The following is a 26,398-nucleotide window of genomic DNA, read 5'->3' on the forward strand; positions in this document are numbered from 1 at the left end:
ATTCAAATGACATGATACAGCAAAATTGATATTCCGTACACCCCTACCTTTGTAAACACAGTAATAATTACATTCTTTACTCAGAATATAAACATGTGCTGTAGTAAGTTGCCAACTTAGTCTTATTCAATCTGATAGGCTTACAAAAAATGTGACATAATAAGTAGGAAACATTTTAATAATATTTAAATAGATCTTTTGATGATTCATTGTGGCATATAACTTTATAACATTATTCTGTTTTTTAAAATTACAATACAGAAGAATATTTATATACAGAATGTTTGTATTTTTTATCCTAAATGAAAAAAATCTATCAGTATATTTATAATTTATCATGATTTTAAGCTTTGATTTCCATTGCTACCAAACATGCCTGCCATATTAGGTGTGGTAAAATTGTATTTATTTTTGTGTTGTGGTAAAACCAATAAAGATATCCTTAATTATGAACTGTTGGCCAGAAAGAAAGTAACCATATATCAGCACCAACTACTAACATGTGGGCTACTCTTGACCAATGATTATAGGATTAACAGTTACATTGTAATTTCCACAGTTAAGGTGGTTGACTATAAGACTGACAGTTGCAGTTTTAGTATCTAGTAGCTTTGAATATATTTATCATTTCAATTGAAGAGGATTATGCTGATTTAGATACAGTTTTGTTGATGTAACTGTAATCTAGTCTAGTTTGGTTGATTTCTACCTTTAGCTTCCATTTACATTTCAACAATGAAGAACGTGTGCTATTACATTTTAACACTGAAGATAGTCTTAAAACTGCATTCATCTTGACAGAAAGAAGACTTCAGTATCATTATCAACTGCAGCAGGGTTACACTTGTTTCAAAATTGTATTCAGTCTTAACAATGATAGATGTTATCTCTTGAGTTTACTGGAGCACGCACAAGTAACATTTTACATAGCCAACAAAACAGCATTAATATGAGGATTTTTTGTCTTAGTTTTAAATCTTCACATACATAACTACTAAAACCTCCTAAATAGTATAATGAAATATTTAAAATTATGACATAAGAAAATGTACATAATTTTTAATATTTTATCAAACATTCTTGAAGGATTTTCTTCTGGTTATATTTTTAATTGCATATCTTTAGATTTTTCCAAATAGTTTATTTTTAATGTTTTATTTTCCTTTCCTATACTTTAGCACTGGTATTTTTCATTGTGACCCATGTCAATCCCCTCAGTGTGGATTTCTGTACATGGGGAGGGGACCTCTCAAGGAAGGTTCTGCTCTTTCAATTTATCTCCTCTGGGATCTAAACACCCACCCACATGTTTGCTGTGCATGGTGACCCATGAAGGAGGGGAGAGGATTCTGGTGGTTGAGGGGTCTAACCCTAACACACCACTTTGGTCGTGAATTTCTGTAGATGGGCAGCAATGGGGTGCTCACCCTAGGGTCATTCGGCTGGTCCACTTGGGCTAGGGTCAACCAAGTACCAGTGTTGGATGTTCTCAACAGGTGTTGTGGACACTATCTGATGCTGGTGTTTGGGTATAGTGTTCATGAAATCCTGACGTTGCTGCAGTGTCCTTGTTTTGCATTGTAGTACATCCTCACATAGGGATCCATGGTGGGTGTGGCACAGAAATATTCTTTTTTTATCATGGATCCTCCAAATAAAAACTTAAATAGTGAAAAAACAGTCCATAGGTAAACGACCACATCTTGAAGATTCTGAGCAGCAATATTCAACATCTGTAGCACCTGTACTTCGTTTTCTTATACTACATTCTCTTTCAGACAAACCTTTAGGACATATGTCTCCCTTTTTTATTCAGAAGAGACTAGGGGGACTTGCTGGCTCTCTAAAGTCAGTAAAGAAGCTTCACTCTGGTGGCATATTGGTGGAAACATCCACATCTCAACACAGTGAACTCCTCTTGCATTCAAAGGCAATTGGGGATATACCTATTAGAGTTACGTCTCACGCTACTTTGAATTCGTCACAAGGAGTTATTCTCCACAATAAGAGGGATTTGAAGAACATCCCCAAGTCAAAGATTCTTGCTGGTTTCTCCACCCAAAGAGTTTCTGCAGTGAGGCATATCTCTACTCACAAAGATTGAATTATGATGCTGACCAATGTTTTCATTCTGACATTTACATCACTGCATCCACCTGCCACCATCAAGGCAGGTTATCTTAACTTTAAGGTATGGCCATACATTCCAAATCCTCTCGGATGTTTCCAATGTTAGTGGTTAGGTCACTCGAAAACACCATGTTGTGGTTCCTTGATGTGTGTTTGTTGTGGTGGCAAGGATCACAATGCCTATGAGTGTGAAATGGACCCTCATTGCATCAACTGCAATGGCTCTCACCTGTCCTACTTTCGTTCTTATCCTGAATGGTTGGAAGAAAAATAGGTGCAGTGTTTGAAAGAGATTCAAAACATTACTTACTCTGAGGCTCAAAAATTGCTGTCCACTACTTCATCCCATGTGATGTATTCTGATCCAATAACTCAACCCAAGTTTTGTATTGCTGATCTTTTTTGTTAAATAGCAAGTGCTAAGTAATCAGTGACCATTGACTTTGGGGCAAATACAGTTGTAGTTTGAATACAAAAACAGGGGCAATCCAAATCTTGAAAGTTTCTCAGTTTCACGTGGTCTAGCACATGGACGCTCACCTCCTTTATACAATACTGTATCACTACAAGCAGCATTTGAATTGGTTTACAATCAGGATCTAACACACCTACATGAAAATATATTCAAAGGATTATATCATTGATTAAACAGTAAGCCATAGAACATTCTAATATACATTGGGATAAAATTGCGTATAATGAAATCTGAAAGACATCTGAAGTTACAACTAATACTATTTTTAAATGCACAAGATTCTCATTCCACAAAGGTGATTTGGCTAAGGCTGCTTGTAACTAATACAAATTATTGTTTGGCACTGATGACACTTAAAACATTGTGTGATACAAAATAGATAAATAGTGTTAAGCAAAACTTTCATCAAAACTTCACACCTACTACAGTGGGAGTGCAGACGTATCTCTCTGTGCCTCCAAAAGAATCGCTCTCAAACCAAATGAAAAGTCTTTTGACCTCCATGGTTAAAAAGTTGATGAATCAACTTCAACACCTATCTCTGTTCTTAACATACATTCCAGCAAACCCCAAAATCCATTTCCTTTGGTTCTGGGTATGGGCATTTCCTCAGTTACATCTTCTCCCACCCGAAGATGCAAAATGATCATTTGTTCACTTTTTCATTCTCTGGAATGCTCTTCCAACAGCAAAAACCTGCCTGATTGAACAAGAGCAAGATCCATGGAGGTCAACAGACCTCCCTTGAATAAAAACAATAATAAAGAAAAAAGATGTGGTCATAAACAGAAGGGTTCTCCACCCAATTTGCCTACACATAAATAAAAATGGCTGCCTTGATACAGTGGAACTGTTGAGATTTATATTCTAATCTGGATGACATTAAAGCACTGATTGCTTCCTACCATCCTGTACATCTTTCCTTACAGGAAACATTTCTGAAACCTGCTGATACAGTCACTTTTTGGCAGTTTTCTTTGTACAGAAATGACAGGCTATGTGATGGACAAGTGCATGGAGGGGTGGGACTGTGGTTGATCATCATGTGCCCACCCTGTCTTTGCCACTCAACACGCCCTTGGAGGCTGTAGCCATCCATATTTCTTTGGGTCGTACCATCACTGTTCATTCTCTCTACCTGTTGCCTGGAGAGGCCTATGATCAATCAGGCCTTGATGCTCTCATTGAACAGTTGCCATCTCCCTTTTTAATCCTGGAGGACTTTATGGACATCATCCCCTCTGGGGAAGTATTGATATTGATGGGAGGGGTCACTCCATAGAGTGTATGCTCTCTTATCACAACTTTTCTCTTTTCAATAGTGGTTCTTATACTTATTTTCATGCACCTAGTCAGTCTTTTACTGCTATTGTCCTCTCAGTGGGCTCTCCTTCACTATTCTCCCATTTTTCTTGGAGAGTTGACAATGAGGCAGTGATCATTTTCCTATAATTTTGAGAGAGATTGGTCATGGTCGATGCCACTCGACCCGCATGCCCAGGTGGAAGTTAGATCAAGCAAACTGGCCCTCTATCACTGCTCTTGCAGAACTGGATCCTGCCATTGTCTGTCAACCATCAATAGACAACTGTGTGGCAGCAGTAACTGATTATTATACAGGCAGCTGCTCAGTGTATTCCTAAAACCTTGACACGTTTCTCCGATATCCTCATCCGTGGTGGAATCCTGCCTGGCACGTGGCACGGAAGGCCCAAAAACAGGCCTGGGATACTTTTCATAGGTATCCCACACTCTCGATTGCATCACTTTTCAGCAGGCCCGTGCACATGCTTGGCGGGTAAGACGTCAAAGCCAGAAGTTCACAACAAGCATATCTTCCACCACCAGTTCCAAAGTCATATGGGATAAGAGTTGAAAGGTCAGGAGGCAATATAATTCTGTACTCCTCTTCATCTTGCTCTTTGAAGGCCAGGAAGTAGATGATACCTGCAGCATCACTGATATTCTGGGTGAAAGCTTTTGCCAGGTGTCTAGCACTTCTGCTTCATCCTCCACCTTTTTAGCCATCAAGCCTCGGGCAGAGAGATCACCTCTTTTCTTTCAAGCTGATTGTCTCTATGACTATAATTATCCCTTTACACTGGTGGAATTCAAACTGTCCCTTCATTGGTCTGGAAGTACATCGGTCAGACCTGATGATGTACACCATCAAATGCTGTACCATCTATCTCTTGCTTCTCTTGCTATCCTTCTTGTTTTTAACTGGATCTGGCAGGAGAATGTTTTTCCTGATCCCTGGCTCCAGACTATTGTCTTACCTTTCTCTAAGCCTGAGAAGAATCCCAAGATTCCTTCAAACTACCATTCAGTTACTTTGACGAGCTGTCTCTATAAGACCTTAGAGAGGATGGTTAATGCTTTTCTTGTATGGTTCCTCAAATCAAACAACCTCCTCTCACCCACCCAGTGTGGGTTTCGATGACAGTGCTTCACCATGGACCACCTGATTCAACATGAAATGTCAATCAGAGAAGCCTTTCTCAAACAACGTCTTGTACCAATATTCTTTGACATTGAGAAGGCTTACGATAAAACATGGAGGTATGGCATTTTGCAAGACCTCCACTTATGTGAGTTAAGTGGCCATTTGCCCATTTTTTATGAAAAAGTTTTTAATGGACAGGCGATTCCAAGTTTGTGTGGGTTTGACACTTTCCTGTTTTTATCTACAGGAACTTGGAGTACCTCAGGGCTGTGTTTTGAGTGTCACTCTTTTCAAAATTAAGATTATTGCCTTCACTGAACAACTCCCTCTTACTGTTGTAAATGGGCTATACGTTTAAGACTTTCACATCTCGTCAGTCATCAAACATGATATATATTGAGCGGCAACTACAGATTGCACTCATTTGTTTACTGAAGTGGACTATAGCAAATGGTTTTAACTTCTCTCTCTCTAAAACCATTTGCATGCAGTTTTGCTGCCAATGGGGTATTCATCCTGATCCTGAACTCCATATTGGTGAAGTTATGCTACCTGTGGTCCCTGAGACAAAGTCCTTGGGGTTTATTTTTGACCGTAAGCTGACCTTTATACCTCACATCAAGCACCTAGGGTCATATGTACAAGAGCATTGAACATCCTCTGTGTCCTCTCTTCCACCACTTGGGGGGGGGGGGGCAAACCAGTATTCTCTGCTAAAGATATATCATACTCTTATTTGATCAAAACTGGACTGTGGATCACTGGTCTACAGCTTTGCCAGGACCTTGGCCTTAAAGATGCTGGACCCTGTTCATCATCAGGGACTTTGGCTCTGCACCGGGGCTTTCTACACTTCCCCACTCTGGAGCTTATACACAGAGTCTCACGAACCTCTTTTGCATCTCTGCCATTTGCAACTGTCTTTATTGTATGCTTTGAAACTTTGTTTCTTATCTGGGGTTGTGTTTTCCTTTCTCGGCTGGCCATGCTTTTTTCAGAACAGATGATCTGCCATTGTTCCTTTTGGCCTTCTATCCGGGAGTAATTGTAATAAATTAGGTCTGTCCTTGGATAACATCGCTGTATCCACTGGTCAGCCCATTCCACCATGAGTTATTACAGTTCCCAAATGTGACCTATCTTTACGTCATCTGATAAAAGCAGATATTCCTGATTGGAAGTACAATCTTTGATTTGGTGAACACCTTTCGAACCATCCTTCCATGGTTGCTTGCAGAATCTTCTCTACAGCTTCTGTGTCCACTGCTGAACTGTATGCCATTTCTCTTGCCCTGGATCTCATAGAAGCTAAGCAGGACTAATTGCACTATTTATATTGACTGTCCTGGAATAGCTTCACATTAGTTCTCACCCTCTTCTTGTCGATACTCAAAACTGACTGGTCCATCCCTCTTTAACACCACGATACCACAGCTAAATCTGTCTGCTCCTGCACTATTACTGCTGTGCCTGTTCCATACATGGACTATGGTCCTGTATTTAAGGCTTGGCTCTGTGCCAGTTGGCAGTCAATTTGGAGTGAGCAATGCGAAAACAAGCTTTTCCAAATAAAACCCTCTATTGGGCTTTGGCTGCCTTGCTTCCATAAAGATTGGAAAGAGGAAGGTGTTCTAACTAAACTACACATTGGTCACAGTTTTTTAACTCGTTTTATTTTATTTGGGACTGGTGTACCAATGTGTTGTTGTTTATGTAACACTCAAGTCACAATAAGCCACATTTTACTGTCTTGCTGTCATTGCGACTCTCAACGGCTGTACCATTTTAAACATGTTTTGTTCCAAGGTTTAGCTGTAATGTTAGACAGTGTTGTTGGTGATGGTGACAGTGTCCACCTGGGAAATGTTTTTAGTTTTTTAATGGCTATTAATCTTTTTAATGCTATTTAAGTTTTTAAATTTATACATCAGACCTTTTTTAATGTCATTCCCTTTTAAGAGTCAAAGTACATCTAGTTCGATTTTACATTAGTAAATGGTTATAATGTCAAATAACTCGAAACCAGGACAGGAGAGGCCAACTTCAGGTGACTGGTGCTGATGTTTGAACTACCCGCTAGTCATCCTGGTGAGTTATAATAATTAAAATTTTGCTACAAGTCTTTTAAAACTTGTATTACTTTACTTTCTGAAAATGGCTATAATGTCAAATTAGTCAAAACCAGGATGAAAAGGTCAACTTCAGGTGACTAATGGTGGTTGTTAGACTTACCTGTTAATCTTCCTAGCAAGATATAATAATCACAATTATGCTACAGAAAGTCCTTTACAACTTGTATTACTGTAGTTTTTCTGTTACCACCATAGACTAGGTGTTAAAATTGGACTTAATGCTATTTATGTTTTTAATTCAAAAATTAAACTTTGTTTTTGTTTTACCTTAATTTCCTTTTATGAATTTTAATAATTTTACTTTAATTTTAACTTTTTACTGGATGTTTGATGCAGATAGTCTAGTTGCTTTGCACCATAAAACACCAAACCAAGCAACCCATGTCAATGGGCATCTGTAGCCAGTGTTACAGTATCATGAGCAGAGGAACGTTTGCCTTTGGGAAAATGTGGTAGCACACATATATTACAGTAATGCATATGAACAGAAGAGGCATTGGGTTGTATAAAAGTAATTGCAAAATATTTCAAATATGCATCTTTAGAATATAAATAACCCATATTAGATAAAATATTAAGAAATATACAATTCAACTGTCTAAGTAATGCTTTCAGTATGGTGTTATCTCAATATTCTTTCTGCCCTCTAAGCAATTCTAAAACATTTTAACCCTCACAAATTCTGTGGCATTTTTGACATATATTTCATGTTACCACCCTTCGCCGATAGTTTAGTTTTGCCTGTATTAGCAGAGCTAGATCCATCTAATGTTCCTGCTCATTTCTCTCTTGATTGTCAGAGTATTGTCTAAATGTTTGTTTTTCTGCATATGACTACCATTTAAAGTTTTTTTAATGTGTTGAGATCAAATTTTTTGCATTTCCTTATTGTTACAGAATTATACAGTAATTTTGACTTCATAATTAAATGTATTGACAATGTAAATTCCTTATGATAAACAACACTTCTTCTACAACTACCTAGGTATCAGGTTCAACGTTTTCTACTGAGGAAGTACAAATCTTAATTTGCAAGGAGTTATATTCAAAGGTTTGGCTTGTAGATTCTTCTCATTTTGAACCTGATAGTGTTTCAAAGGATAAATACAATCAAGGAGAAAAAACTGGAATCATATTTTCTGAAACCTTCTTATTTTAGTTTGTCACATGCTACATTTTTTTCTTTTTTAGTTGGTTTAATCAATTATGTGATATTACGTTTTTCTCCCAGATTGCAGATGTCATACATCAAATATTTATGCTATTAATATTGCATAATCCTCTATCCTTCCTCTTATGTTGTCATATATTCAAATTGGTCCCTCCTCCCTGAGACCTCTGTTGCCAAAGGAGGTCATTTGGCTTTCACACTCGTTTCTTTACCTTCCATCTCCCATCTGTATTTTTGTTCTGATTATTATTAGTTTCAACAACAATTGTACTCTCTGTTGTGTTATGTAGCATGCACTGCCTTCTTTCCATGATCTGCCCCCTATTGCAAAAACAGGTTGGCTTTCTCAACTTCTTAGGCTGGCATATTCAAATTTATCCATGAAAAATAACTATCTCCTTGACATTTCTTCTCATCAAATTTGTCATGTCACTGCTCATCTTTTTCTGTGGGAAAAAATTATTCAGGCCAGAATGTGAACTACTACGTATTCCTTCATCACTCATTATATCTGCACTAACTTGAGCTCCTGGGTCTCATATACATAAGAATTTCTTGATACCATGAGACTTTACCTTTTGCATACCAAATACATCCTATATGCAATGGAAGCACAAGTACTTTGCTTCAAACTTTGTACCATAACAAACTAAACAGAACACAGTTTGTACACAGCAAGCCAGTATTATCTTCTAACAGGTTTCAACAATGACAGTAAATTACATGAAAATGAAGCCATAGTAAAGTACCACATTGTTAATCCTTTCACCTCAGGTAGGCCAAAGTATAAATGTTACAACTTTTCACAGAGGTACATTCAAAATTTAATTAAACTACTTTATTATCTATACAGGCCCAGCATCATCAGGTGGTTAGGGTGCTCAACTCGTAATCTGAGGGGATTAGGTTTGAATCCCGTTACTCCAAACATCCTCATCATTTCAGCCATGGAGGCATTATAATTTGATGGTCAGTCTTATTATTTGTTGGTAAAAGAGTGGCCTAAGAATTGGCAGTGGGTGGTGTTGACTAGCTGCCTTCTCTCTAGTCTTATGCTGTTAAATTAGAGATAACTAGCACAGATAGCCCTCATTTAGCTTTGTACAAAATTCAAAAACAAACAAACAATTATCCATGCATATGAATAAGCTCAGATAATAAACTAATGTTTGGTATTATTAAATTTTAATTTCTTAATTATATGAGGAAATGTAAAAAATTCTCAGCATTCCCTGGTATGAGAACTGTGATATTTGAATTTGCCCAGAATACTTGTTACTCTCATTTCATTTGCTGATTGAGGTTATGTAGAAACCTAGCCATGGCATTTTTTTCATTGCTGTATTTTAGTGCACTGTACCTTGTCTTGCCATTTCTTTTCATGTGGGTATTGGGTTTGCTTCTCATTTTTGTTTAATAGAGTGGCCATTCACATACAGAAGCTGGCTCTTTTCCTATCTGTTTTATGCATTGGAGGATGATTCACACTTGTGCCATTTTAATTATAGAATGCATCTCTTGGAACATATTAAAGTTGTTCATTCTTTTTTATTATCTGCCTGTACAAAGTTAATTTTCTTCTTATAAGGCAAAAAATACACCTGTTCCAGAAGTAATGTGGTGTCCTGTATATATGTTTTGGTTATATCTCCTAGCACATCATTTATTTATGGCTGTTTCCACTTGCTTTCACTGTTGGGCAACTATGCTGGCTCCTCTGCCTTTTCAGTTTGGGTTTTAGCTTTGTGTAAATAGAAATAAGACTGCATCAGAAGTTAACATTTTCTTACATTGAAAATGTATTTCCAGTAGGTACTTACACACTTTTCACCCTTCCCCCCTACTGCCAATGTTATTCATTTTAGATCATGCCAATCCATGTAAGTGAGGATTGAGTGGGAACATTAGAGGGAGCTGGCTGTAAAACTGTCAGTGGAGAGTGGTCACATGCTACATGTTCAAGCTTGCATGGACAAATGCAACAACAGTAATAAGAGCAGCTTGTTTAATTATTTGCATAAATTTTAAAATAACAGTTGGAAATCATACTTTAAAAGGTTCTTTTTCTGTTGGTTATATACATCTAGCTCAAAGAAGCACTATTGGCTGAGAAATTGTAACTCTGTGTGTAAATACCAGGTGTGGCATTTGTCAAGAGTTTCAAGAAATTTATTTATCTGAATGTGCCCTAAGGAGTGTGAAAGAAGAATGTATGCACAGAACAATTAACCTACTTTTTGATTGTTAAGAAGTACGTGAGGAAGTATTAAAGATACAGAGATGAGAAGTTAAATATAAAGTGCCAATAAAAATTGAAGTTTAAGAATTTTTCTTTTGAAATAAAGAAATTAAAACTTAGATTATATAAAACTTTGAACTGTATTATAAATTCTAATGCTAATTTCACTGATCTTAAAGTTGTTTAGTAAAATTTGAATGTAAGTAAGTAAAATCTCATAACGTGCAGAAATGGATGATGGCTTCTTGTTGTTATTTCCTCATAATGAGAATATCCAACGTCACAGGTGCTAAATTATAGCATGTAACAAAAAGTAATCTTCATTTATGATGGTGATGTCACTTATTGAATGGAAGTTGTATTCAGTCAGTTTCTTTACCACTCAGAAGATTATTCCTCATACCTACATTACATGATCCAAATATAGATTTTCTCCCTTTGTTATTCTGATATCATAAGTAGAGCATCTATGTTATTAGACTATGTTACTATATATTGATTTGTCATTTGCTTAAAAAGGGAATGCAGGGTAGTCAAAACCTGTCAAAATGTTTAGCCATACTGGTGTCTGGGCTTCCACTAGAAATCATAACTCTCTTAGCCACAGTGACTAAACAAAGTAATTTTCTTTTAGCCACAGTGACAGTTGTTTAGCCACATTTTAGGTTGCCAAAAACTGTGTGGTGTGTGACGTTTAATATGCATCAATACCATCCAGTAAAAAATAGTTGTAATTGTGTGAAAATTTATAAGACATTAAATTTTGTACTATTTTTTTATTCCCCAGCAATCTTCCCCACCAAAAACAAAACAAAGAAATAAAATATACATGATAAAGAGAAAAATAAAGAGATACATTTCTCAAAATAACACAGAAAAAAAAAAAAAAGACTTAAAACTAGAATACTGTAGCGTGACTAGTAAGTAGATAAATCCAATGGCATCTCTTCAGCCAAATCATTCTCAACAGAAGATGTGGTAGAAGTTGACACCTGAGGTTCCGAAGCACATTTCTTCAACAGGGAATGGTACCCACATCTGTCTTTGTGAGTGACCCAGTATCTGAATGCAGAGTCAAAGTTAAAATGATCTAAAGGTTTGGACTCCATGGATAAGTTTAGTAACATATCTGTCTTGGCCACAGACAGACTGCAACTGTCATTTGTTTTGATGCTGTTGTGCCCACTCACAGTCAACAGTGGAATTATTAATCCAATTGCTGCAAGCTGAGACAAATTTGGAAAAGTTTGATGGGTCTGGTGGATGTATTTCTTGTAGAAGCTCTTCATGTTTCTGTTTTTGTGAGCATCCTGTTCCATTAAGTTCCTTAGTAGCAGCCATTTAGTCAGTGCCTCATCCTCATTGACAGAAGGAGAGAAGTACTGAATGAGTTTCTTCAGATCATCCTCATCAGATACTGCTCTGCTGTGACATGGGCTAAATATTGAAAAAAATGACATGATGTTAGTGTCTGGGAATGCTACTTGTAGTCTTGTGACCACCTTTTCAACAAATGACTCAGCAGCTGATCTGTACTTTTCACATTGTTTATCAATATCATTCATGTCATGGTCTCTGTAAGAAGTGTAACCACTAGTATCAGGAGCTTGTGGGAGTTCTTTCAGTGCAGTCTATGTGTAAGGACCAGGGATGTGTACCAGCAACTGAATTGACAGAATTAACCCATCAATAATTGCTTTAGCCTGATCATAAGATAAATCATCTCTCTGTAGAGATCTTGACAAAAGTCCAAGAATGCCAACAGCATCAGCCAAAAAATGTGTCATCATGACAAAGCTGTAAAATGACATTTGTTGGACTAGACCATGTAGCATGGCTCAGCCTGGAGTACCACGTTCTATTGTTACGATCTGCAGGCAGCTTATCACAGATGCAATACAGTTGACTAGTGCTTGGACGGAATCATTAAAAGAGAGCCATCGTGTGAAGAACACTTGCTTGATTTTGTTGCTTTTCTCTCCATGCAATGCTTTGCTCTCTTCCAGAACCCGATACAACATGGGAAAATATTTCAGGCTTTTTGCAAACTGGTTCAAAACTGAAGTGTACTTCACAAAGTATGGCACCTAGTTTGCTGCCTTTTCAGCTGCCAACTGTAATCTGTGTGTCAAACAATGACTTGTTATTATCCAGGGGCATTCCTCCTTAAATTTTGTAGCAACACCTGTTTTTATTCCAACCATGACATTTGCACCATCAGTTGCAAGTTCAACCAAGTCAACATCAAACAATTCTCAATCTTCCATGACTGAGCACATTGTGTTGTAGATAGAATCATCCCCAGTGTTGGTCAGCTCACGCACAGCAAGGAATCGACTTGTAACCTCACCTAATGATGAAAGATATCTGATAGAAATTATCAGTATATAGGTGTTTCCTGCATCAGTTGCTTCATTTGCTTCAAGAGCAAAAAATGAGAAAGGCGATGCCTGAAAGTCTGCCTGCATTGTATTTTGAACTACATGATTTAAGGCACTGTACATATCATCCACAGACAAATTGTCAAATTGCCTTTTGTTTTAACAAAATACTGTAGAAAACAGAAAGTATCTTATTAATACTAGAATGAAAAATATTCTTACATTGAATACTTGAAATGAAAGGAGGGAATGAAACTTCACAGTTGGGATGGCTTCCTTTGTTTGTACAAGTAATGTGGCCATCTGTGCCTGAATACCACCTTTACACTCCTTTATTACTTTAATTGGTGGTCTTATTTCAAAACACAAATTCTTATATATATTTTAATAGGGAGTGACCTCTCTAAAGAAACTACAAACTCAGTCACAAAATGGAACAGAGAGCTTCATATACACCCACAGCCAGTCTGTCGATGATATGTACAGTGCCCTAAATCATGTAGTTCAAGATAAAATGCAGGCAGAATACTTGAAATGAAAGGAGGGAATGAAACTTCACAGTTGGGATGGCTTCCTTTGTTTGTACAAGTAATGTGGCCATCTGTACCTGAATACCACCTTTACACTCCACATACACATTCACAGCAGCAGTTGGCATGTCCTTCTTTAAAACTTGTGATGCTACTGCACTGTGATGATCTTCTGACCGTGCATGCTTCACTAAGTCGTCTTTTTTAGGCTTAGTAGCAGTTTTCCCAGTGGTAGCATAAATATTTGTCTTCTTGTTGTCTCTGTGTAATTTGCAATGAAATGTATTTTGTTGGGAAACATGTTCCAGCCAAGGAAACTGAAAACCAAGTTTCTTCAACAACTCTGTGAAAATTGCAGGTATATTTTTTTGTCACACTAACAGTCTGATCACTGCTGCAAGCTTCAGTTTCTTTAGAGCTGTCTTTTCTTTTAGAAGTGAATTTCCCACCATCAGTTGATGTTGTTGCTTCGACCTTCTTTTGAAAAAAACTTGATATATCTAACTGTTTAGACATCTTTTTATCTGATCTAGGAGCTGTCATGATCTCAATTCAAACACATGTCATATGAAACTTGGGATTTCCACTTTTATACAGACCATATACCGGTTTGACGAAAGTCAGGTTTTCTCTAATTACTATTTGTGTACCACAGGCAGAATCAAACATGTAGCATAAGAAATGAAAATAAAAGAAATCATTAGCACAGTTAAGTAATAATTTTGTTTTTAGTTTAATTTGTTAGTTGTCATATACCTGATATCATAAAAATACATATATAAGGAAAATATAGATTACAGTCAGTGGTAGTTTTTAAAGATGTTTCTTGTTCAACTCACTGGGGGCGCCTCTGGTCATTTGTCATCATTAATGGTATGGATGGTGATAAAAACCACAAAAGCTGTTAAGACTGAAATTTGAGCAGAATATATGAAGGAAAACTATCAAAGACCGAAAAATTATCATATTTCGCTACTGTGGTGAAACCAACACTAGATATTTTAGTCACAGGCTTTTCACCAATGGCGATGTGGCTAATGGCTAGTAGAAGCCTAGGGTCTGTAAAATGAGTTCATGTTGTCATGTACATCTGGGCTATTAGTGGAATTTGCTAAGTGATTAATTAAAGTGACCATTAATTGATTTACATGTGCCCTCTGCAATACATGTCCCCTCTAAACTTTTTCTGTTACTTCATTATTATAACATGGAATTAGACTTCCTATTTATATGCACTTTCCTTTTCTTATATAATTTTCAAATTACTCTTTGATTTCAACTTATAATGTTCTCCTTAAAGTAGCAATTTGCCTATTTTCTGAAATACTTTTTTTTTTTAATATTCACTCTCAATGATAAGGTTAATAGTATTTTTATATAAAATATATTATGGTTGCAATGTAAGATAGTAAAGTAGCCAGTTAGCCTATTTATTTACAAACATTTGTAAATAAGATAACCATAAAATTAACATTCAGTAAAGATGCTAGCCAATAGAATAGTTTGCAGTCAGCTACTATACTAGCTTAACAGTAAACTTAACTGATTTTATATTATCTTACTTGATGAGCATAATAACGAGAAAAAAAAAGTGTACGTCATTGCAACTCAATGAAACCATAATATATACACTGAAAAGTAAAAATATAATTTCAAACAACAAACTAAACAACAAGATACTTTTATTAAAGCTCAAGTGTTGAGTTAAACTACTTATATCTGGTGATTACTAAATCTTCTCTAAGCATTCTATGTTTGTCACTGTGTTAAACCTGTAATAGTTTTCTTTATTACTCATTTAACATACCTTTAAACTGTATAAGCTTGCCTTATCTCAAATTATTTGACGCATTTTCATTGAAGAAACTTTTGTAGCTTTCAAACAGATATAGTTTTATACATACTTTCACAATTCACGAACAGATGGAATGAAAGTTTACAAAACTATTAAAAATGTAGTAAATGTATATATTATATTGTGACTTGACAACCTTATTTTTGCTCTATACAATCATATTTAAACATTTTTAGAGCTGTTTCTGAAACGATAAACCCACTTAACACTGTAACAAGGTTTCAGCCAAGGTCTGTGGAAACTAAGGGGAATGTTTGAAAATGAAGAAATAGATGATAGATTTTCAGGTATTAATAGGTTCTTAATAAAAAATCATTAGGATGAGTAGTAGAATTCTAAAAAAGTTACAAATGATTTATTTTGTTGACAGGCAAATGCTACATATATGAAGAAATGAAAAATATTAACTTTTTCTCTTCACAAATTGTGCACATAAATAAATATAAGGAAAGGATAAAATATCAATTGTAAAATATTTTCAAAATAAAACTGTTGAAATATAATTAAAATTAGCAAGAACGTGATTTGGTATTTGTGTGTCAAAAACAGTGTGGAAAGCCAAAAGAAACCCTGTCTTCAGACTTCAGGCACAATAATTTAGAATTAAGCTACTCTCCTAATCATAGACTTTATTTATAAAACTTTATTATACAGGCTACACAACTGTATTATTTAATTTAGCTGTGGATAACCAGGATAGGAATTAAGGCTATGGTTGTTTGTTAAGGATAAACAGTATGAGAACTATGAATGTGGCTATTTGTTAAAGAAAACAGTACAAAAATGTGGCTGTGGTTGTTATGTAAGATAAACAGTGTGAGAACTGTGATTGTCATTCTTCATTAAAACTTCCTACATTTGAGAATACTTCATAAAGCTTTAATTATGTTTCAGTGTTGCTACATTATTACTTGTCAATTGTATATTATTAACTCCTTTCATTGAAATAACAGGAACGTCTGAAATAGAGTTATTAAAGTTTAGAACTAAAAATAACATAAAGGGTAATAAATACAATCACAAACTGATTGAATGTAATTGGTATGATGTGCAGAAATGATATAATTTATTATAATATGAATGCAATACATTATCAGATAGGTCCCTTGCCTTTAACCATATTTTCTGAAATATTCCTAGTAATAAATTGTGGTAGTGTACCCAAAGAGATACAGATTAGTCCTGAATCCATGTGTTAAGATTGCAGTGCAAAATAATTTTCATAAAAAATAAACAATCCATCAAAAAGTCATAAAAAGGAATTTTAAACATAAGCAATATTATTAGTAAAAGTAAAAAAAAAGCCTGTATTACGTCTTCACTTGCAAAAGATGTAACAATCATTTATTAATTCCGGGAAACTATTATTACTTGAAAATGTAATGATTTTTCTCTTGTTTTACACATTTATTTAATATGTTTGTTTATATCTCCAGGAACAGGAGAAACTGAGTTTTTTGAAGAAGAATTTTCACACACAGGTTTTGAATATAGTGTTGTAAAAGAAGAACGAGAAGAGAATTATGGTGAAGTATCAGAGAAAATGGAGGTAATCTAGAGATTAAAAACCTTTCCAGTTTTATTACTTGAACAAATTGATTAAGTAATTATAGTGAACTCCTCAGTGGCACAATGGTATGTCTGTAGACTTACAACTAGAAACCAGGTGATAATATCCATGGTGGGCAGAACACAGATAACCCATTGTGTAGCTTTGTGTTTAATTTTAAACAAACAAATTTATAGTGATATTCTTGTCAGAATAATTTGTTTAGAGTTGAATTTGATGTGAGAATTAATTTTCTAAATACATAGGTATTTCCTTAAAATTTATGAAAATAAAGCATTTTAGCTTGAAAGTAAATTTTATCATTCATTTCTTTTTTCCTGTTTTCTTCTATATTTCTATGATGATGTGCATTGAAAAAGACTGTTAGATCAACCGTTGCATTACGAATATGAAATAATTCCTCTGCATTTGTATGAGTTCTGGACAGGGACCTCATAGGTTTTATGTTAAAATTAAGAAATACTAATGTACCTTGTTCATATATTTTTGTAATTAATAAGGATTTTAATCAATGATAAGTTTATAAGCTCTAAACTTCAATCAAGCTTGATGTATTAATCCTATCATTTAACCCTCTCTTCCCAGATATCCATTACTAAGTATGACAGTCTTTTTGTCTTAAATTTAAAATGTTATTTAATTACTTTTTGTTTATGTTATACCAACAAGTATAGCATAAACACTTAGCTAATAGTCCATATTTTGTATTGAGTGTTATGTTCCTAATTCTTAAAGGAAATATTTTAAAAATCATGAATTTCTCATAATATGACATGTGACATATTTTAACATCTCATCTTCTCTATTTTTCCACTGCCCCTTGAAAGAGTAAAAAATTAAATGTTAATTACTCATTAATGAAGTGTTATTGCTCAGACAAACTATAATTATTTTGTGGTTAAAGAGCTATCAATAAAAAATTAGACCCTCCCTGTTGCACCTAACAGTTACATCCTTTCTCTCAGGGTATGTTAATAGTTCTGTCTCATGTTTACTTCTACGTTGTGTATAACTGATAGGAAAACAAAGTTACCGTCTATCAAATTACAAATTGATTAACATTGTGTTCTGAATAAATAATAATCAATTTCACTCAGAGTACAAGCAACATTCTGACAAGGTCTTTCCATTTACTATTAAGATTAGTCATTGTCATTCATTGCTGCCTTCTGCATGCAAACTTTTTTTATGCATGCCACAAGCCTTCCCCTCCCCATAATGGAATTGAGTGATTCTGATGTGTCTTTCATAAATCATCATGTGTCAATTCTCCACCAGTAGGAACATAGCATACTCACAAGATACATGTAACTCTGTGTGCTTCTACTGAACCATAACTTCTTGTTTGGTAGTGTTTGAGTTTGGACATGCTATTTTATTTTTTTATTATGACATATTCAAATATTTCCTTCACGAAGTGGTTATTTCTCAACTTAATTTCATTTATTCAACCAGATTCTTATATTCTCATTTATCAGCTAATTTATTACATTGCTAAGGGTCCCCTGCGCTAAAAAGGGTCTTCCTTCTTCATAAAAACTTTGAGTGATCAAATGTGTTCTGTCATTTCTCTTTTCCATATATTTCATCATTTTATGGTATTTCTGATCCCAGTTGTGTTTTGTATTCTGTACTTACTGTCATTTACAATCTTGCTTTGATTGCCTCTTTTCATAGAAACTACTGTTGCCTATTTTACCATAGCAGACTTCCTCTCAGAAATTGTTTTCTTCCACTTTGACTTGTTAGGTTCACCAACTCATCCATTTTGAATATTTTCCTGTGGGTGAAACTGACCATATGTTTTTTATGTTTCTCTTTCTACCAATTTTGGCATGTCACAGCTTTTCTTGCCTCTTTTCTTCACTCACCTTTGCAGGTATATGGACTTTATTTGACACGTTTGTTTCAAATTGCTTTCATCATTGAAATGTTTGCGGTGTCTCTGGGCTTTTGTGCCTTTCTTCTATTTACCAGAAGATATAATGTGCTGAGTTTTATCTTTTGTGCTTTTTCAGTCATTTCCATTTTATTCACATGTATCACGGTGCCTCCATGTGTGTACCATATTTTTTGTACATATTCTAATACATTGCAAGTTTTTTAACAACAACAACAACAACAAAAAATGAAGTGTAGCAAATGTTACATTAGGAACCACACCTTACATTCTTTGTGATTGGTGCCATTGAAACTCACAAGAGTTACAGATATTCCTTCACAGACAATGCTTACTCAAAATCTGCACTGAATGCGGAAGAAATTGCCAAAATTGTTCAGTGTCCAATGTTGAGAAGGATTTTCTTCAAGACTGCTTTGGTAGTATATTTCTATAATGGACATAGCAATTTCCACACATTTTAGAAAAAACAAAAAATAGAAAGTAGACAGAACCAAGTGTAGTCCAGTCCCTGTCTCATGCTTGCTGTCTTTAGCCACAGCAACTCATTGCACTTCCTCTCTCTGCAGTGACCTTCAGGTGATTGTGTCTAATGTAAGTGGTCCTTGTACACTCCCTGGAATTCTTCTAGTGAAGCATGTGCGAACCCTTACTTTCCTAGTACCAAGTCATGGGGGATGTCAATATGGGGAGTTTCTTCTATAAATAGTGCATTTCCTTTGGTAAGAGGCTGGTTTAATCCATCCTTTGTTTCAGACATAGTGTTATGATATTCTCTGGGAGTGTAATACAAGACAGCTTATTGAAATATCTACAGAACTGTTACTGGTGGATGTTTCCAGTCAGATGAAACTTGGACTTGCTTCACAATATAAGTGAGTCCCTTCTCCCTAAACCAGCGGTTCTTAACCTTTTTCAGTGTTTGCACCCTTTTCAAATCAGTAATCATTTCTCGCACCCCCTGGAGAAATATAAAGCATACTTTTATGTAAAAATATAGATTTGCTTTAATTATTCATGGGCATCCTCGCACCCCTGGTTAAGAACCCCTGCCCTAAACCCTTTTGATGTGAATGCCTGTACATGGTGAGAGGAACAGGTAAGATTATGTATTTTTACTTTACCCCCTCTGGGATATGAACATCCAACCATGTATTTCTCATGCATCATGACCCATGAAGGGGAGAAGAGAATCCTGGTGTTTAAGGGTTCAACTCCAACACACTACTTTGTCCTTGAATTTCTGCAGACAGGTAGCCTTAGGGTTTCCCCTCCCAGTGTCAGTGGCTGGTTCTGTTGGGCTAGGGTCAACTGAGTAGCAGTGTTGAGCATTTTCTGTGAGTATCGTGGACCTTAAATCTGATGTCGGTGTTTAGGTATAGTATTTATGAAACTCTTGCATTGTTGTCAGTTAGATCAGTGGGAGTGAATCTTTCTCTTTATAATATGGATCTCCCAAATCTTCAAGAAAATGAAATGATTAAAAAACATCTAATAGGTAAACAACCGCATCTTGATGACTCTGAACATTGATCTCCAACTCATTCTACATCTGTAACTCATTCTCTCGTACTCCATTCTTTGTCTGAAAAATTTTTAGGGCAAATGCCTCCCTTTCTTATTCAAGAAGGTTCAGAGGGGCTCATTGGCTTTCTACAGTCTGTCAAGAAACTACATTTGGGGACATGTTGATGGAAACATCTGCACCAAAACACATTGAACACCTGAATTATAAGGCCATGTGGGATATATCCATTGAGGTTACTCCTCATGCTACTTTGAATTTCTTCCTTTTTGATCCTGGGAAACTTCAGTGGGCACAATTCCATCTGGGTTGATGCTAATATTGATTGGAGGAATCATTTCATAGGTCATATTTTCTCAGATCACAACTTTTGTCTATTAAATATGTTTGTTATACTTATTTTCATTAACTTAATCAGTCTTTTACTGCCATTGATCTCTATCTGCTCTCCTTCACTTTTTTCTCACTTTTCTTTGAGGGTTGACAGTGATCCATGGGGCAGTGATCATTTTCCTGTCGTTTTGAGGAAGATTGGCCATAGTTGATACCACCTGACCCACATGCCTCATTGGAAGTTAGACCAATCCAACTCGGCCTCTTTCACTACTTTTTCAGAATTATCCAGGTGTCATTTGTCTGCTATTGATATAGACTGTGTAGTAGCAGTGACTGACTGTATTGTCCAGGCAGCTGCTCAATCTATGTGTAAGACCTTGATACATTTCTATTGGTGGAGTCTTTGCTACTAGAAAGCATGGAAGACTCAAGAATGGGCCTGGGATACCATTTGTTAAGCCTGGGAAAGATACCAAGATTCCATCTAAATATTGTCTAGTTGTTTTGACTAGTTGTCTCTCTGATGTCTCATAGAGGATGGTTAATGTTCATCTTCTTTGGTTCCTCAAATCAAACACTCCTCATTGTGGAGTTCTGTATGTTGTGAGGGAACTTTCAAAAGAAGGTTCTGCTCTTTCAATTTACCTCCTCTGGAATATAAACATCCATCCACATTCTTGTCGTCCGTAGTGACCCTTGAAGGGGAGGAGAAGATCCTGGTGGTTGAGGGTCCAACCCTAACACAACAATTTGGCCTTTAATTCTTGTAGATGGGTAGCCTTGGGGTGGCTCCCCCCAGGGTCAATTGACTGGTCCACTTGGGCTAGGGTCAATCAAATACCAGTGTTGGATGTTCTCAATGGGTGTTGTGGACATTGTATTTGACTGTCGGTGTTTGGATATAATGCTAACAAAACCCTGGCATTGCTGCAGTGTTCTTTTTTGGCATTGTAGTGCATCTCCTCGTGGAGCTTTATGGTGGGTGGGATCAGTGGGCACCAAAACATTGTTTCTTTATCATGGATCACCATAATCAAATTAAAAAGAAACTAAAAACAGACCATAGGTAAACAACCTGTATCTCATTTTCTGATATTACACTCTTTATCAGTCATATCTTTAGGACAAATATCTTCCTTTTTTATTCAGAGGGGACTAGAGGGAATTGCTGGCTCTCCTAAGTCTGTCAAAAAGCTTCATTCTGGTAACATACTGGTAGAAACATCCACTCCTAAACACAGTGAATTCCTCTTGCATTCTAAGGACATTGGGGATATACCCATTGAGGTTACTCCCCATACAACTTTGAATTTGTCACGAAGAGCTACTGTTGTGGGAGATTTGAAGATCATCCCCAAGTCAGAGATCCTTACTGGTTTTTCCACCCAAGGAGTTTCTTAAGTGAGGCATATCCCATTTGCAAAGATGGAATTGTGATGCCAACCATTGTCCTAATTTTGACATTTACATCACCATGTCCACCTGCCACCATCAAGACAGGTTGTCTTAATTGCAAGGTACAGCCATATATTCCAAACTCTCTCAGATGTTTCCAGTGTTTGAAAATGATTCACAACATTTCTTACCTCAAGGACTTGAAAGTTACAGTCCACTAATTCATCTCAGATATATGCTGCTGCACTTCCTTCCACTGCTACAGTGAGAGTGCAGACAAATCTCTCTGTTTTCAAATCATGTGAAAAGTCTTTTGACATCTCTGGTAAAGAAAGTTAATGAATCAATGTCAACACCCATCTTTGTCCGTACCATTCATTCCAGCAGATCCATGAATTTACTTCCTTTGGCTCCAGTTATGGGCATTTCCTTGGGCTCATCTTATTTTCTCAGCTCTGAGATGCAGAATGATCAACTGTTTACATCTGCAGTTGCTGGAATCTTTCTCCAATGACAAAGACCTTCCCAGTCAACCAGGGCAGGATCCATGGAGGTTGATAGACCTCTCTCGAATAAAGAAAAAAAGACATGGTCGGAAACAGGAGGCTTTCCATCCAATTTGCCTATACATAAGTAAAAATGCCCACTTTGATACAGTGGAACTGTCCAAGATTATATTCTGATCTGGATGACATTAAAGCACTGATTGTTTCTTACCATCCTTTATGTCTTTCCTTACAGGAAATCTGTTGATACAGTCACCTTTCAACAGTTTCTTTGTGCAGAAATGACAGGTTGTGTGATGGGTGAGTGCATGGAGGGGTGGCACTACTGGTCGATCAACAAATGCCCACCTTGGTTTTGCCACTTAACATGTCCTTGGAGGCCATAGTCATCTGCATTTCCTTTGATCATACCATCAGTGTTTGTTCTCTCTATCTGTCTCCAGAAGAGACCGATGGTCAATCAAACATTGATGCTCTCATTGAACAGTTGCCATCTCTCTTTTTAATCCTGGGGGATTTTAATCAACATAATCCCTTCTTGAGAAGTACAGATATTGATGGGAGGGGTCATTCTGTTGAGTATATGTTCTCAGATTACAACCTTTCTCTCTTTAGTACTGGTTCTTATACTTATTTTCATGCGCCTAGTCAGTCATTTACTGCTATTGATCTCTCAGTCTGCTCCCCTTCACTACTTTCTCACTTTTTGTGGAGGGTTGACAGTAACCTACAGGACAGTGATCATTTTCTTATCATTTTGAGAAAGACTGGCCACCCAACCCTTGGAGTCCCTTAGGGCTGTGTCTTGAGGGTCACACTTTTTTGTATAAAGATTAATGCCATCATTGGACAACTCTCTCTTACTGTTGCAAATGAACTCTATGTCGGCTACTTCCACATCTTGTGTGAGTCATTGAACATGAGGTTTATTGAGCAGCAGCTATAGACTGCCTTCAATCACTTACTGAAGTAGACCACAGCAAATGGTTTTAACTTCTCTCTTTCTAAAACATTTTGCATGATCTTTTGCCACCAACGGGGTGTTCACCTCACTCCTGAACTTTGCATTGTTGAAGTTGTGCTTCATATGGTTCCAAAACAAAGTTCTTGGGGCTTATCTTTGACTGAAGCTGACCTTTATTTCACAGATAAAGCAGCTATGAGTCAAATGTACAAAAGCACTGAACATCCTCTATACCCTCTCTTCCACCTTTTAGAGAGTGGATTGATGTTCTATGTCAAAGATATATTGTGCTCTTATTTGATCAAAACTGGACTATGGGTCTCTGGTCTATGACTCTGCCAGGACCTTTGCCTTGAAGATGCTGGATCCCATTCTTCATCATGAGCTTTCCACACTCCCCCAGTTCAAAGTTTATACATGGAGTCTCATGAACATCTTCCACACCTCTGCTGTTTGCAACTGTCTTTACCGTTTGCTTCAAAACTTCTATCCTTACCACACCATCCCACCTAGAGTTGTGTTTTCCTTCCTCAGTGGGCCATGCTTTTTCAGAACAGACAATCTGCCATTATTTTTTTGGCCTTTGTATCCAGGCACAGTTGGATGAATTGGGTCTGGTTTTAGATGACACTGCTGTATCTACTGGTCAGTCCATCCCCAAATGTGACCTTTCTTTAAGTTATCTGAGAAAATCAGATTCTCCCAATTGGAAATACTGTCTTTTATTTGCAGAACATCTTTTGAACCATTCTTCCAATCCCATTTATACAGAAGGTTCAAAATCAGGTGATTCTGTGGGCTCTGCCATGGTTAATTGTGGTTTGGTTGTTATGCATAGAATCTCCTCTACAGTTTTTTCTTGTTCACTGCATAACTATATGCCATTTCTTTTGCCATTGGTTTTCTTAATGCTATTTTATGTTTTAATTTAAAAAATATATTTTTTGTTTTGACGTGATTCCTTTTTACAAATTTCAATAATTTTACTTTACTTTTTTTTTTACTGGTTATTTAGTGCAGATAGCCTAGTTGCTTTGTGCCACAAAATGCCAAACAACCAACCCATCAAATCAAATAACCTTCTCTCTTCCACCCAATGTGAGTTCTATGAAAAGCACTCCATCTTGGACCACATGATTTAACTTGAGACATCAATCAAGGAAGTTTTCCTCAAGAGCGAACATCTTTTTTCAATGGTTTGAAATCAGGTGATTCTGTAGGATTTATCATGATTTGTTGTGACTTGGTGGTTACTCACAGGATCATCTCTTGAATTTCTGTTCACTGCTGAATTGTATACCATTTTTCTTGCCTTGGATCACATATAAGCTATGTAGTACACCAGTTGTACTATTTACACTGATTCTCTTAGCTATCTAAAGGCCATGGAATTACTTAGTATTAGTTTTCATCATGTTCTCATGGATAGTCTGAAATGATAGGCCTATTTTTCTTTATTTTTTTATTTTTGTACAGTTTTCTGGATGCCTGACTATGTCAATATTCATAAGAATGAGCTCACTAACACCACAGCTAAGTCCATATGCTATGGTGCTGTCACAGCCATGCCTCTCCAGTATATGGATTACTGTCCTTTATTGAAGGCTCTGTTTTGTGCCAGTTGACAGTCAACTTGGAGTAGCAACATCATAAACTTTTCCTGATCAGACCTTCAGTTCAGTGGTGGCTATCTTGTTTTTGTAAGGATTAGAAGGAGGAAGTTGTAACTAGCCTATGCTTTGGTTACAGTTTTTTTAACTCATCCTTTTTTTTTTATCCAGGACTGATTCACCAGTGTGTGAACATTTTGCACTCAAATCACAACAGCCTACTTTTTAATGTTGTGCCATCATTATGACTGTGAGTAGCAGCACCATTTTAAGCATTTCTATTCTTTGAGTTTATCCCTGGTGTTGAACATTGTCACAGGTGATGGTGATACTGTCTACCTTCCTTGCATTTTTAACTTTTTATAAGACATTGGCTTTTTCAATTCTTTTTAAATATTCTATCCAAATTTTGGACATTGTTTCATTTTAGCTTGATTTCTTTTTATATTTTATAATAATTTTACTTTTCCATTTTTAGCAGGTGTTTTATGCAGATATGCTTTGCATCAATAAATGCCAACCAACTCCCTAATTCTGCCATTGCAATATCTATATTATGTAAGTATTTCATTAAGTAGAAATGGCCTAATGTCCAAGCCATACTATACTTTCTCACAATGCATTCAGCTATGTAACACATTACCACTGGCACTGAATTTAATCAGATATTCTTTACTGTAAATTTCTCTGTAATGTAAATGCAATATATGAATGAATAAACAGCAACATATTCAGCAGAGAATACTTCCTGCAATTTCATACAGGGTGTTGTTCCATTAGATAACTTCTAGTCTCACTGAAGTCATGCCTATGAGCTTTCCCTTTTTTATTCTATTTCAGTAAAAAACAACAGCTCCAGCCCCTTTGTTATTTTCAGTATGGGACTCTACCTTTCTTTGCAGAGAGTTACTTCTTCTGATGTTAACAGTTTCCTTACCTAAAAATGTATTTCAGATAGATATTTGTCTCTTTGTACTACACACCTTTCTTGACAATTTTGACCCCATTATTTATAGTCCTTATCAATTTTAATGGAGTAACAATAAATATTTGCAATTTGAGAAAATAATGTAGAAACTGTTTTCAGCCTAGTTTTTCATACTTTTTTTAACATTCCAAGTTGTAAGTTTGAGAAAATAATCTTTGCATTTTGATTCAGTTTGTTTCTCTTCTTTTTGACAATTTTAAATTAACATATTTTAATTATTTTGTGAAGTTTTTATGTTCATTTAT

General features: G+C 36.1%; 1 protein-coding gene across 7 annotated transcripts in view; it reads left to right on the forward strand.

Moving 5' to 3' along the window:
* LOC143247136 (uncharacterized) overlaps window positions 1–26,398 on the forward strand; it is a 43,701-nt gene that overhangs the window by 7,314 nt on the left and 9,989 nt on the right. For 3 of the 7 annotated variants that reach the window (XM_076494726.1, XM_076494725.1, XM_076494728.1), the window contains one exon: window positions 16,796–16,908. In XM_076494726.1, the coding sequence (XP_076350841.1) occupies window positions 16,796–16,908 (113 nt within the window). Of the gene's footprint in view, window positions 1–15,535; window positions 15,647–16,795; window positions 16,909–17,288; window positions 25,724–26,398 lie in introns of those variants that run through there. The other 4 variants (XM_076494730.1, XM_076494729.1, XM_076494731.1 and 1 more) reach the window with 3 other exon arrangements.

This window comes from Tachypleus tridentatus, chromosome 3 (assembly GCF_004210375.1).
Source record: "Tachypleus tridentatus isolate NWPU-2018 chromosome 3, ASM421037v1, whole genome shotgun sequence".
NCBI lineage: Eukaryota > Metazoa > Arthropoda > Merostomata > Xiphosura > Limulidae > Tachypleus > Tachypleus tridentatus.